This window comes from Phacochoerus africanus, chromosome 8 (genome assembly GCF_016906955.1).
Source record: "Phacochoerus africanus isolate WHEZ1 chromosome 8, ROS_Pafr_v1, whole genome shotgun sequence".
In the NCBI taxonomy this organism is placed as follows: Eukaryota; Metazoa; Chordata; class Mammalia; order Artiodactyla; family Suidae; genus Phacochoerus; species Phacochoerus africanus.
The window spans coordinates 88,653,673-88,666,504 of record NC_062551.1 but is presented as its reverse complement, the minus strand read 5'-3'; the positions used below and the strand labels follow the sequence as shown (position 1 = coordinate 88,666,504).

The window sequence follows — 12,832 nt, the reverse complement described above, 5'->3', positions numbered from 1 at the left end:
TATGAGCTTCCACTCTCCCCACTCCACCCCCCAACCTGTCCAGCCTGCATCTGCCATCTTCCTTACACACACCACTTTAGTAGCTCCTCCCCTGCTCAAACACCTTCACTGCTCCCTATGGCCTACAGACTCCAGTCTCTCTGCTCACCTTGCATTCTTTTCCGCATCCTTTCACAGACCAGTCAAATAAGCACTCAAGCCCCAGTCCCATTCCTAAGCCTTTGTGACAGCAAAGGCTGAGTCCAGGGAAGCCTCAGCACAAGTAAAACCCAAGGGAATGAAGTTTGCATTTCACAATGGAACGTTTTCTCCTCCCAAGCACAAAGAAGACGCCTCAACTACTTTTCTTTCCAACCTCCATACCCAGTCTCAACCCCATGCCCTTGCTCATGACCATACGCCAGAGCTGAAATGCATCCCTGCCCAGTTTCTCTCGTTTAATCCACAACTCAGGACTAAATCCAACCTTACAGTTACTTCAATGACCAAGTTGAGACCAGCTCCCTAGTTTTCTAAAACTGACCCCAAGCCAAAGGCCTTTTAATATATAGCCTAGAATATTCCCCAGCCCCCACATTTACTTCTGTGTTGCCTTGACACTGCTTTCTCTTTTTTTAGGAACACCTGTAAAGCCTGGTTGACCCTTGAGTTCCAGCAGGAACTGAAAGAGCACAAGGGCTGCTAGAAGCCCCAGGCCACTTCCATAGGACCAGCAGGCAAAAGACTGTAAACACAGCCCTCTTAATCTCTCACTCCCCCACCACAAATGGTCACAAGTCTGGACCCACAGTTAGTTCTCAGGAAACCATCAGATTAGAGTGGCAGATGAAGATACCCAGCCCCAGCCCCACCCTCTCAGTGCAGATTCCAAGAAGAGAGACAGGTGGGCACGGCCTGGATTTCAGGATTACTGGGACAAGGAGACTAGAGGAAGATCCAGAAGGCTCTCATCAACACATCTTCGGAGGAGCCTCAAAAAGCCTACCAGAATTTACTTAACCCTTTTCCTACTAATCATGATTATTCTTCAAAGCACTGCAGGCAATGACCTTGGACAAGCCCACCTTCTCTAGACCTCAGTCTCTTTAACTATGAAATGGCTAGCAGAACTGAAGCGTCCCAAGAAACCTAAGCTAAGCCACCCTAATTTCACAGACGGGCCTCCTCTAGGAGCAGGTCCAGAGAAGGGGAAGCAATTTGCTCAAGGTCACAGAGCCCATACCAGAGCCACAATGAGAACCCAGACCCCTTAATTCCCAGCCTCGGCCCTTTCTATCAACCTCTGCGTTGAGGGATGAGATCATCAGGCTCAATTCAGAACCTCTAGGAATGTGGGCCACCCTAGGTAGACATGGGTGGATTCTCCCACCACAGCTGGGAAGCGCCCCAAGCCACCTTCTCCAGGATTCTCTCAATCCCAAGGACCAGCAGATACTCAGTTCTGTTGGAGACCCCTCATCTCGTGGGGCGGGGTGGGAGTAAGGGGAGGGTGGGGGGGTGGATCGACGTCCCTGCCCCTACCCCATGTCTTGATTCATCAGGTGAAGGAACTAGACACTCTCGTCAGGCCCTCCTCCAACTCCCTTTAGTATCTGGGCATACCCTAAACCGCCACACCCGCTGGGGGAAACCAGGAATCCGAGCTCCCACAGTGCTGGGGTTAGAGGCCTTCCCCATTCTGCCCCCTCCCCCCCTTGGAGGACGGAATGTGACCTGCGGAGGGATCCCGCAGCACGCCGGGAAGGGCTGCGTTCCAGCTGGGTGGCTGCACTGAAAGGGGGGGGAGATGCGGCAGCGACCACGGGGAGCGAGGCTGGGGGGAAGGGGGACAGAGAGAGCCATCAGCGGATGGGGGTGGGGAGGGAGCCCAGAGAACCAGTCCGACTCCCGGTCACGCCAGATGGAGGCGGCTCGAGTCTCCAGCCCCTTGTTTCCTGCTTCTCCCCTCCACCTTTGTCTCCCCTCCCTCCTGCAAACTTTCAGCCTTTCATTGGGGGCTAAAGCCTGGGGAACAAGTGTGTATAAGTGCTTTAGGGTCTGTCTCTGAGCCTAAGTGTGAGCCTGGCTGGTTGTACAGTTTGAACCTGTGTGTACATACGTGTGCCTAAGACGCTGGACAACTGTACCTACATGGCTGTGTCTGAATCTGCGCGTGCGGTGTAGCTCGTGTGGCTGTGTAAACCGTATACATAGGTATATGTACCTGTGTCACAGGATCTGTGAGCCCCACAGCGATGGCGTGGGTGTGAATGTGTATATGATTTTTTCTGCATGTCGGTACATCGGAGTGGGTGTTATGTATGTGACCGTGTAAATTCTGAACATGTACCCGTGCCTGCCCGTGGGTATTCGTGCGTACATGTGCCTCTTGTGTGCATGTGAGGGGTGGGGTCTGTGCGGGGGATTCCCGGCCCCCCCACACTCACACCCATCAAGCCCCGGGAGGGGGCAGCAGCGGCGGCGGCGGCTGCGGCTGGGAGACCCTCCTCCCCGCCTGCCCCGCCCCCACTCCCAACCCCTACCTGCCGGCCGCTTCGCCGACCGCCCGAACCGCCAGAAGCTGCGGGCCCGGGGGCCGCTGGGGGCCTTCCTCTTGTGGTGTGAGTTTCCCATGGTGGGCGCGGGAGCCGGCGCGGGAACCCTAGCGAAGCCCAACCAGCCCGGCCTCCGGGCCCGCAGCCACAGGAGGGAGGCAGAGAGAAGCGCGGGCGGCCACCGCAGGCGCCCCCAGCCCCAGCTCGGCCACGCCCCCGAGCTCTGCGGCCAATGGCCGGGCCGGGGCGGGACCGGTAGAGGGGCGGGGCCTGGCGCACGTCCCGTTGGCTCCACCCCTCCTAGGACCTGGGAGACCTGCTGAGCCGCCCCGCCCAGAACGCTCTGGGAAAGGCTGGGCCTGTCCAGGTGGGGCCGACGGATCGCTCGCTCTCCCAGCCCAGGAGCTGCCTCAGGACTGTAGAACCAGGAGAACTAGGGGCGCGGGCTCCAGGTCTGGAGCCTTGCTGCTGCTAAGGCCCACCCACCACCACCCCGTGAGTGTCACAGGTCTGTGTATCTCCTCTGTACAAATATATCTGTCTGACGGTATTTCTGCAGTAATGGTGTTCAAAATAATGTTAAAACCCTCTTATATAGTACTTACTGTGATAATTGCTTTCATGCATTACTTCATTTCATTCACAAAACAATTCTATAAGGTAAGTACTTTTATCATCCCCACTTTACAGATGGGAAAACAGGTTCCATAAAGTCAAATGATTAGCCCAGAGTCAAAAAGCATTAAGCTACACAGCCAGTACTCAAACCTAGACTGACTCCAATACCCATTGCTCCAGGCTACCCACACCTTCACTTTGCCTCGGCCTCTGTATGACCTTGAATGAGGGCATGTAATTGAGCATTTGTAACTGTGTGTTTGAATGTGGCTGTGTAGTTGTGTATCTGTGACCCTGAATGTGTGGATTCCTCTCCGTGTAATCATCTGTGTGTGACTGCATGCCTGTATCCATATAATTGAGTTTGTTTACATAGGTTTGAATGTGTGCTTTTGTGTCTCTGCCTATGTAATTGTGACTCTCTCCAGAGGTGGCTGAATATCAGTGATTTTTTTTTAAAATATATATATATATATTTTTTTTTTTTGTCTTTTTGCTATTTCTTTGGGCCGCTTCCACGGCATATGGAGGTTCCCAGGCTAGGGGTCGCATTGGAGCTGTAGCCACCGGCCTACGCCAGAGCCATAGCAATGCAGGATCCAAGCCGAGTCTGCGACCTACACCACAGCTCACAGTAACGCCAGATCCTTAACCCGCTGAGCAAGGGCAGGGACCGAACCCGCAACCTCATGGTCCCTAGTCGGATTCGTTAACCACTGAGCCACGACAGGAACTCCAATATCAGTGATTTTTGTGTATTTAAGTGTATAGCAGTCTGCCTGTGTGCATATAAGTGAAAATGTCTCTAAGACTGTGTAATTGCATGTGTTTTTGTGAATCAGTATGACTGTACAACTGTCTGTTGATATACCCATAACTACATGGGGGGGTATAATGGAGCATATGGTAAACATACATGAAACCACCCATCTATGTGCATCTGTGGAGTTATGTGCCCCTCTCTCATTTCCCCTATACAAGTCCTTGTTTTTCAAACCCCAGGCCAAGCTACACCTCTTCTGAAAGCCTTCCAGGTTGCTCCAGGCCCCTTACAAGTGCCCTTGCCTCCAGGGACCTGCCCAGGACCCCACATCAGGGCAGTGAGTCTCCTTTTCCATCATCACTCTGCCGTCTCTCCAACCAGAGCTATCATGGTGTACAGTTTGATGGGCTAGGACTCCACAGCCCTGGGTTCTAATCCCCTTTTGGCCTTCTGCCACCTGGAAAAGTCCCTCCCCTACACCACACTTATGCCCAGTAGCTCCAAGATGCCCTGTACCCTCCCTGCAAAATGGGAGAGTTAAAGCTGATCCACATCCTCCCTAAGGGTCTCTTGCTAAGAGACTGAGGTTGGCAACAGTACAGTCCCTTAGGGACTTGCATTTTATTCACCCACCCAGAAAAGAGTTGTTGAGCATACACTATATAGCACTCTGTGCACACCAGGCTCCCTGCTTTGCACAAGAGAGTCCTAATGTCAGAGCTGGATGAGGTCTCAGGGATCTGCTAGCTCTATTCCCTTCATTTACAGGTGGGGACCCTGAGGCCCATAAAGGGGAAAGATAGTATGGGGTAGCAGAGAGAACAGCCAAGGGTAAAGTCCCAATCCCTTGGCATGAACTGAGTGAGGACAGGCATGCAAAGAGCTTAGAAGGCTGTCTGGCATGCAGCGGGTGCCTTGGCCTTCACAGGAGACCTTGCAGGAGCTACCCCCGCCCACCGGTTCAGCCTCATCTCTGACCACACCCCTCTCATTCTCAGAGCTCCAGCCACATAAAACTGCTTGCCATGCCCCCAGGCCTCACACAAGCTCCTTTCTCTTCCAACTTTGCCTGGTCCCCAAAGCCCTGCTCAACAGTGTCCTCCCCCAGCTCAGTTCTCCAGGCTCCCCCAACACCCTGTGTGACACCATCCCAGCACTTGTATCACGACCTCCCCATTCCAACCTGAAAACAAGTTCCTCTAGGACAGTGATCCTCTCTTGGTAGCCCCAGGCTCAGCACAGGGCTGAGGTAGTTGAACAGAAACTGGTGGACATAGTGATGATGGCACTTGAGTACAGATGGAGATGAAAAGGCACAGGCAGGGAGCCCAGGGCACTCTCCCAGTCCTCCATTCTTTCACTGCAACGTGTGCTGCCTCCAGGATCCAGGAGGAAGAGTACTACCATGAACCAAGTGCATGGGAGAGCCTGAGATAAGACTGATGGGAAGAAGTAGGTGGTATGGAAGGCACATGGAGCAGAACTCCTGGAACCATAAGGCAAACAAGTGAGTATCTCATGACCCTCCTGGCAAATAGTAGTAAAGGCTAGGGGCTTGGAGGAAAGGGTGTCCTTAAGCAGACAGGAGGCCCTACTTAGAATAGACCCCACCAGCAGCCTCCTGGGAAGCATGCACTTTGCCAGAAGATCCAGGGTTTAAACCTTGGCAGACTGAGCTGTCTCCATCTCCCTTCCATGCCAGCACAGAGCACCCATGGATGAATGGGTGCCAGGACTAGGCTGCTGAGTCTGGGGGGTGGGGGGTATAATACTGAAGGAGGTGGACAAAGAGTTCATCCCTCCCACCCAAGGAAGCTGCTTCTACCTTCTTCCTTCCCAAGTCAGCCACTGAGGTGGAGGTGGCCATGGGGTCTATAGATGGCAGGTCCCCCACCGGACCACATTCACTGTGGCCTAAACTATATATAATGCCTCCTCTCATTAGTTTTCTTCGGCATGTGACAGGCCTGGAGCAGCTGAGACTGCTTTGAGGGGTTGGGGAGAGGGGAATTTCCAAGGGGCAGGTGAGTGACAGCCCCCGCCCTCTGCAGACAACGGAATGTAGATTTTTCTGGCCGCCCCCAAAGCAGCAGACCTTGCTGGCAGCCTTGCTTCAGGGGCAGGAGGTGGGGGGTGGCCCCCCAGCCTGAGGGGGATTTCCAGGAGAACCTGGGCCGCGTGCCATGGGTGGGGACTGGGGGCCTCCAGGAGGAGGGAGAGGCAGCTGGAACAGGCCCTTGAAGGTGTCGGAGGTAAGAGAGGGGAAGGATGAGGCCTTCTTGGCCTCGGCTTCCTGCTCCTCTCTTCCCACCCCTGTTAGAGGCACCTCTCTGGAATGGGATTTTCCATCTGAAGTCAGAACAAAGGAGCAGGGAAGCTGAGGCCAACCTGGCAGGTGTGGGCTCCTGTTCTGCCTCTAACACTGGCTGGCTGTATGACCTTGAGCAAGCCGCTTCCTCCTCTGAGCCTCAGTTGCCCGTGCGTATGTGCCACGAAGGCTCCCTGTGACATCTCAGGCCATCAGTTCTGAGAAGCTAGGATCTGGAGATGCCCGTGCTCTGAGGGCCAACACTGGATCATTCACCTATCACCCAAAAGCACTTAGTGCCAGGCCCTGTCACCCTGGCTCCTGCCCTTAGGATGTTCAAAACAGTGAGGTATGGCGATCCCTGTGCCCCACTGAACCCAACAGCCAGCTGGTCCCAACAGGTACCTTCCCTGATTCCAGCTCTACAAATCCCTCAACCCCAGCTTCCCCTCATCCTTCCATTTTAGCTCAAGTGTCACCTCCTGGGGAAGCCGTCTCTGACCTCCTTTAGGTATCACTCTGTTCCCTCCTTAGTCCACACTTTTTTTTTTTTGCTTTTTTAGGGCTGCACCTGCAGCATATGGAAGTTCCCAGTCTAGGGGTCAAATTGGAGCTGCAGCTGCCAGGTACGAGCCACACCTGTGACCTATGCCAAAGCTTATGACAATACTGGATCCTTAACCCACTGAGCAAGGCCAGGGATCAAACCCACATGCTCATGGATACTACTTGGATTTGTAACCCCTTGAGCCACAACAGGAACTCCCTGGTCCACACTTCTTGACCCTTAATTCCTTGTTCAATGTCTGCTACCTCGCCTCAAATTGTGAGGTTCATGAGGACTGGGCCCCTGTCTTTCATTCACCCCCAGGACAGGGTCTGGCACACCATAGATAGGTACTTAGTACCTGATAGTAAATACCTACTAAGTATTGGTGGAATAAATCGGTGAGACCCCCTCTCCCATATGGACCCAAGGCAGACAATGCTCATCCCTTCAGAGGGACCTGGCAGAGGTACACCCAAACTAGACTCCACTATGAGAGCCACTCCCCCACTGGATGTATTCCACAGCAGAGGGAGCCCTGCCCACATCACATCAGTCGAGGCCCCAGGCGAAAGACACTGAGATACCCTTCCCCAAGAAGAAGATGGCAGGAAAAGCTTAGCCTGTCCAACTCCACATCTCTCAAACACCCTGTTCTAGAGTCTGGGGGCTGTCATTTCCCCGGAGTACTACATAGATGATGATGCTGTACCAGGCCTATGAAGAGAAGTCCTGGATAGAAAAGGGAAGGGAAGCACATCCTAGGTGTGGGAACAGCACATGCAATAGTGGAGAATGTGAAAATATATGGAGTGTTTATTGACAGGCAAACACATACCACCCTGACCTCAGAAAGGCAAAGTGACCGCTAACCAGAGTGCCTTTGGGTCCTCACTTGGTTTTAGAGCTATACGGGCCCCTTCCTCAACTGGGAGAGTTGGCATTATTCACACCACCTCCTCCTCACCCACCTTCCTTATGGGTCAGATATTCAGGCCACTGGGTCCCACCGTCACACTGGCCAAAGGTAGGCTCTCCTTTCCTGAACACAGCTCCCACCCCCAGGTCCCCAGCCCCTCCCAGCTTGCTCCTCCAGCCCATTCTCAAACCCATAGAATTCTAAAATGGTCAGAGCCATTAAACTCCATCTTTGTGAAGACAGAGGAGTGTCTTGCCAAGGAGAGTGGGGCAGGACTTGACAAAGCAGAACCCAAACTCAAGGGTCTCTCCATAACCCCATGCCAAGGACGGCTCTCCTGAGTGAGTGGCCAAAGTTCATGGGGTTAAATCTGCTGAGCCTGACAGGGTAGCTGCTAAATTCTCACTATCGGTATTGGAACCATCCCCACCCCCACCCCCAGCCCCTCCCCACTGGCCTGAAGGAAGCTGTATATTCCTTCTCCGGAAACTGGTCCTAAGATTCTGCAGCGGTTACTCCCCAGAGTCAGAAACACATCCAACCTCATCTTCTCTTGTTTGGAGAGTGTGGCCTCTGGAGGCAGGCTGGGGGGCTCTGTCACTGCCCCGCTGTGTTCACCACTTCCGTGCAAGCCAGAACCTCGCCTTTCTTGTCCCAAATATGTGTGTTACCCTGAACAGTGCTTGACGCTACAGTAAGGAATTCGTCTTTTTCCTATGAATGAAGCTGAGTGACCTTGACTAACTTACTTCCACCCTCTGGGCCTATTTTCTCATCTAAATAGTAATGACTGATCTCCTGCGGTCCTGTGAGGACAGCAAAGGAAGACATTCATGAAAATGCCTGGCAGGCGTCTGTTGCGTAGCAGCCCTCTTGTTCCCCTTAAATTAGCCAGCACCCTGCCCTCCTTCCACACTCTGTCTACCTCCTCCAGGAAGCCTCCCCTGATTATCTGCCGGGCTCCAGTCCTGGCATCTGTCCTGGAAACACTTCCTCCCCACATACTTGTCTAGAGTCCAGGTGATATTTCTGGAAAATATGGATTCCTGATTGTTTTTTGGCTTGGTTTTGTTTTTTACTTTTTTTCTTGGGCCTGAGACTTCCGCTGGACAAAGGTAAGACTCCACGTTCTGTGGATCCCCCTCAGTCGCCATCACCATCATCATCAAGGGTATCTGAGGTCGAACCAGTGGGTTGTTTTCCAAACATGGATCAGGATAGACTTAGCTAATGCCCACGTCCTCAGCATCACAGTGGTAGCAACCTGCTGCCATCCAGACCGTGCTCCACAGTTGACAATACACTTACATGTCTGTTATTTCATTTGATCCTTGAAACACCCCTGTAAACCAGGCTTTGTTATCTCTGTTTTACAGATAAGGAAACTGAGGCCTGGAGGGGTTAATAATCTGCCAGTGTCACATGGCCCATGAGGGGCAGACCAGGGCCCAGGAAGGGCTTGTCCTATCAGCCTCAGAGCCCATTCCTTCCAGACTGGGTCCTTACAACTCAAGTGCTTCAACAAACACAATAATAGTGACCCCTTACATTACAGTGGTGACTTCACTTTCATCTAATTTTCACATCCTCTCTTGTGAGAATCTTGGAGAGCCAGAAAAGTTCACAGACTCATCAAGGATATGTCCAGCCAGAGGGTCACCCCAATGAGAAGGTCCCCCGTCTTCCAGAGACAATAATGGAATAAGTGAGGCCACAGAGAACTTGCTTGCCCAGTGTTAATGGGGCTTGCCAACTGCTGAGCCAGGATGTGAACTCTCATTAATTTGTCTGACTCTGATACTCTCACAAACACATTCCCTCACTTTTCTCTGGGCCTCTTCCCATCTGTAGAATAGGTTGGATGAGAAGATTTTTTTTTTTTTTTTTTGCTTTTTAGGGACACACTCGCAGTATATGGAGGTTCCAGGCTAGGGGTCGAGTTGGAGCTACAGCTGCCGGCCCACACCAGAGCCACAGCAAAGCAGGATCCGAGCCGCATCTGTGACCTACACCACAGCTCAGCTCACGGCAACGCCGGATCCTTAACCTGCTGAGCAAGGCCAGGGATTGGACCCGCAACCTCATGGTTCCTGGTCAGATTTGTTTCTGTTACACCATGACAGGAACTCCCTGGATGAGAAGATCTTTAAGCCTTACCCCTTGATCTATGTCCTTGGGAGAACCATATAGAAGCGGGATCAGTTTTGGAGGCAGAAGATCCCAGGTGGGCAAATCAATTGCTCACTGTCTCTAAACCTCAGTCCTTTCACCTGCAAATGGGTGCAAATGAGATAATGGATGCGGAGCTCCGGGCACATTAAAAATAATCAATAAATGTCAGACTTCCTCTCTTTCCTTTCTAAGTCTATGCAGGGCAATGAGGAAGCAGGGGAGTCCTGGAAGACAGAGGCTCAAAATCTATCCCAAGCTCAGTTTTCCCATTTATAGTAGGGTATCCAGATTAGGGGAGCCAAGACCTGCATCTACGGCTCTTTGGTCCAACATCTGAGTTGGGGAGATAATTACCTCCCCGAGCAAAGACCCCTGACCTCCCAGGAATTGTCTATGTGTGCCTCTTCCCCATCTCCCCCAATCTCCATTCTAAACAGTTTCCCCAGAAAGAGTTAAGCCTGCTTTGGGCTTCCCCTTCCTGACCAGCAGTGCCAGTGGAGATTAGAGAGATCAGATTTATTTCTCTTAATAAACAGAAAAGAAGTTTGGCCAGGCAGGTGACAAGGAAACAATTGGAATAATAGGAGATTGAAGCAAAAGGCAGCGAGACTTCCTCCAGACGTACCCGGGGCCACCCCCAGACCTGGGGAAACAGCAGCCAGAGGCAGGGAGGTGTTGTCCAAGCACGTGGGCCCAAATCAGGCCGGCTGCTGCCCAGAAAGCCCAGTGCTACCCAATACCAAACACAAGGCAGGCGGAGGCCTACCACTGACCCAGTGACCCCTAACCCAGGCTGCCTGAGCAGACACCTACAGGGTCAGCTTTTCCAGCGCCTGCCTCCAGGCTGGTCTCCCAGGGGGAAAGGGTCCATTGCCCTGGGATATACCATTAGCCTTCTGTCTCCAAGCTTGACAGTCTGACCACAATCCATTCTGCTGCAATTCTGACCCATGCCCCCTTGAGTGACAGGAGGATGACTTCAGAGGGGCAGCCCTGGGACAGGCTTCAGATATTGTTGAGGCTACAGAGCCCTTGGAAAGACCTCTCACACAGACCTTCCCTCAGGGCCTGGCCCAGTCATCTCAGCCCCGGCACCCAACGTCTATTTGTGGCTGGACCGAAGGGGAGCAGGGCGCAGATCCAAAAGGAAGATCAGGCCGGATGCAATCACACAAGAGGCTTTTCACCCTCTTCCTGATCCCTAAAGTGTTCCTTCTAACTCTCCAGAGGAGGAGGCGGTTAAAGGACACTGGGAGGGTAAACACAGGCGGAATGGGATGGGCCCGACATACACCGCCATTTCCTCACCTCTGGCAATGCAGCAGGAGCACAGGCAAAGTAGACTTCCTAGGACAGCAGGCCCCAAGGGAGCTCCACCCTCTAGCAGAGACTCATTCCCTCCCTCTCCAACAGGAGACAGAAACAGAGAGGAAGATGAGGGAAGGACCAAGCCAAGTGGCCAGAAGAAAACTGACCCCAGCAGGGATGGGCCAGGTCTGCCACCCTTCCCCTCAGGCTGCCATCCATCAGGTGGAAGGCGCCTAGAGGCAGGGGATTAATTGTAGTGTTTCAAGTACCCAGCCTCCACCCAGGTACAGCCTCTCCATTAACTTGGGCCTCAGTTTCCCTCTCCAGCAAGCACACTTTCGACACGGAAGGGTACGTTTATACCAGGGCTGGGGAAAGGAGTTGTGGGAGAGGCCTTTGGCTCCTATCTTGAGCTCACCACCCCAGGAGGTGGATGTTTGAGGTTTGGCCCAGGTGAGTGGTGAAGGGGGCCAGATAGGAAACGCTAACACTGTGAAGAACCCAATGCCTGTCGTGCGCCGTGCTGGGTCCTTTGTGGGGATGGAAACCCAGATCCACCTCCAAGGCTAAACCACCTTTTGAGTCCGGTCGACTTTCCAGACCCAGAGGGACCCCCACCAGAGATGCGAAGCCATTTGCCTCTCCCATTGGCCCCAGGCCAGAGTCAAGTCTCTGACCCCCTGACTCAGCAGAGGGCAGAAACCGAGCGAGCTGGGGGAGGAGGGGTTGCCCCACCATCCCCAGAGCCTGGCGGCCAGCACTTCCTGCTTAAGCCTGGGGATCCCTGCCCCAATTGGAGGGTCCCCTCCCACTAGAGCAGAGCTGGGCTGAGTCTGGGAAATTCTGGGGGCGGGGCGGCGCAGAGGAAGGGTGCTCGGGCTGAGCCCTGGGCTCCTCACTCCCCCAGCACCAGCGCCTAGGAGTCACCCCCCTCCGACACGCCGCGGACCCCCAGCGGCGTCACCTTGGCCGCACCCTGGGCGCCGCCCGGCGCCTGCCCAGGTGCCCGGCCGCCTTACCTCGGCCTTTACCCTTGGCCCTTCTGGCTTTGTCGTCCGCCTTCTTGGCCCGGGGGGCAGCCGGTTCGGCACCCTCGGCTCCCGCCGCCTTCTTCTTGCGCCGCTTGCCCCGCAGCCAGCTGAAGGCGCGGCGGAGGCCGGACGCGCCGGAGCGGGACTTCTTCCTGCGCGGGGGACCGCCAGGACCCCCCGGCTCGTCGGCCGCAGGTGCGGCCAGGGGCTCGCGGGCCGCCATGGCGCGGCGGGCGTACCTGGCGGCGGGGGTCAGGCCCCCTGCGGCGGGGCGCCCATGGGCCGGGGGCGCGCGGGCAGGCGGCCGCCGCGGGGAGACGCGCCCGGAGAAAAGTTTGGGCGGCGGAGGCAGAGCGGGCGAGCGGCGGGAGCGGCGCGGGAGGGGCCGCGGGGCGGCGGGCGGGGCGCGGAGGCCGGGAGGCACGGAACCGGGAGGGAGCGGCCGCGGGGCGGGGGCGGTGCTGCCGGCGGCCCCTCCCCGCCTCCTCCTGGTCCGCGGACCCGGTCCGAGGGCTCGGGGGCTCGGGAGCTGGGGGAGGGCGAGGTGGGGCCCGGAGGGAAGACGGTCCGACTGGGCCCCGGACGAGAGGGCGGGGTCGCAGGGCGGGACCGAGGTTTTGTTCCGGAGGGGG

The 12,832-nt window shown here is 54.9% G+C and overlaps 1 protein-coding gene across 2 annotated transcripts in view; it reads right to left on the bottom strand.

Moving 5' to 3' along the window:
• Nucleotides 1–12,560, bottom strand: part of KIAA1522 (KIAA1522 ortholog) — a 28,246-nt gene extending 15,686 nt beyond the window's left edge. Inside the window, exon 1 of one of the 2 annotated variants that reach the window (XM_047793081.1) lies at nt 12,189–12,560. In XM_047793081.1, the coding sequence (XP_047649037.1) occupies nt 12,189–12,423 (235 nt within the window). In that variant the 5' untranslated portion in view covers nt 12,424–12,560. Of the gene's footprint in view, nt 1–2,522; nt 2,769–12,188 lie in introns of those variants that run through there. The other variant, XM_047793082.1, reaches the window with a different exon arrangement.
• Between the last annotated feature and the right edge of the window lie 272 nt (nt 12,561–12,832).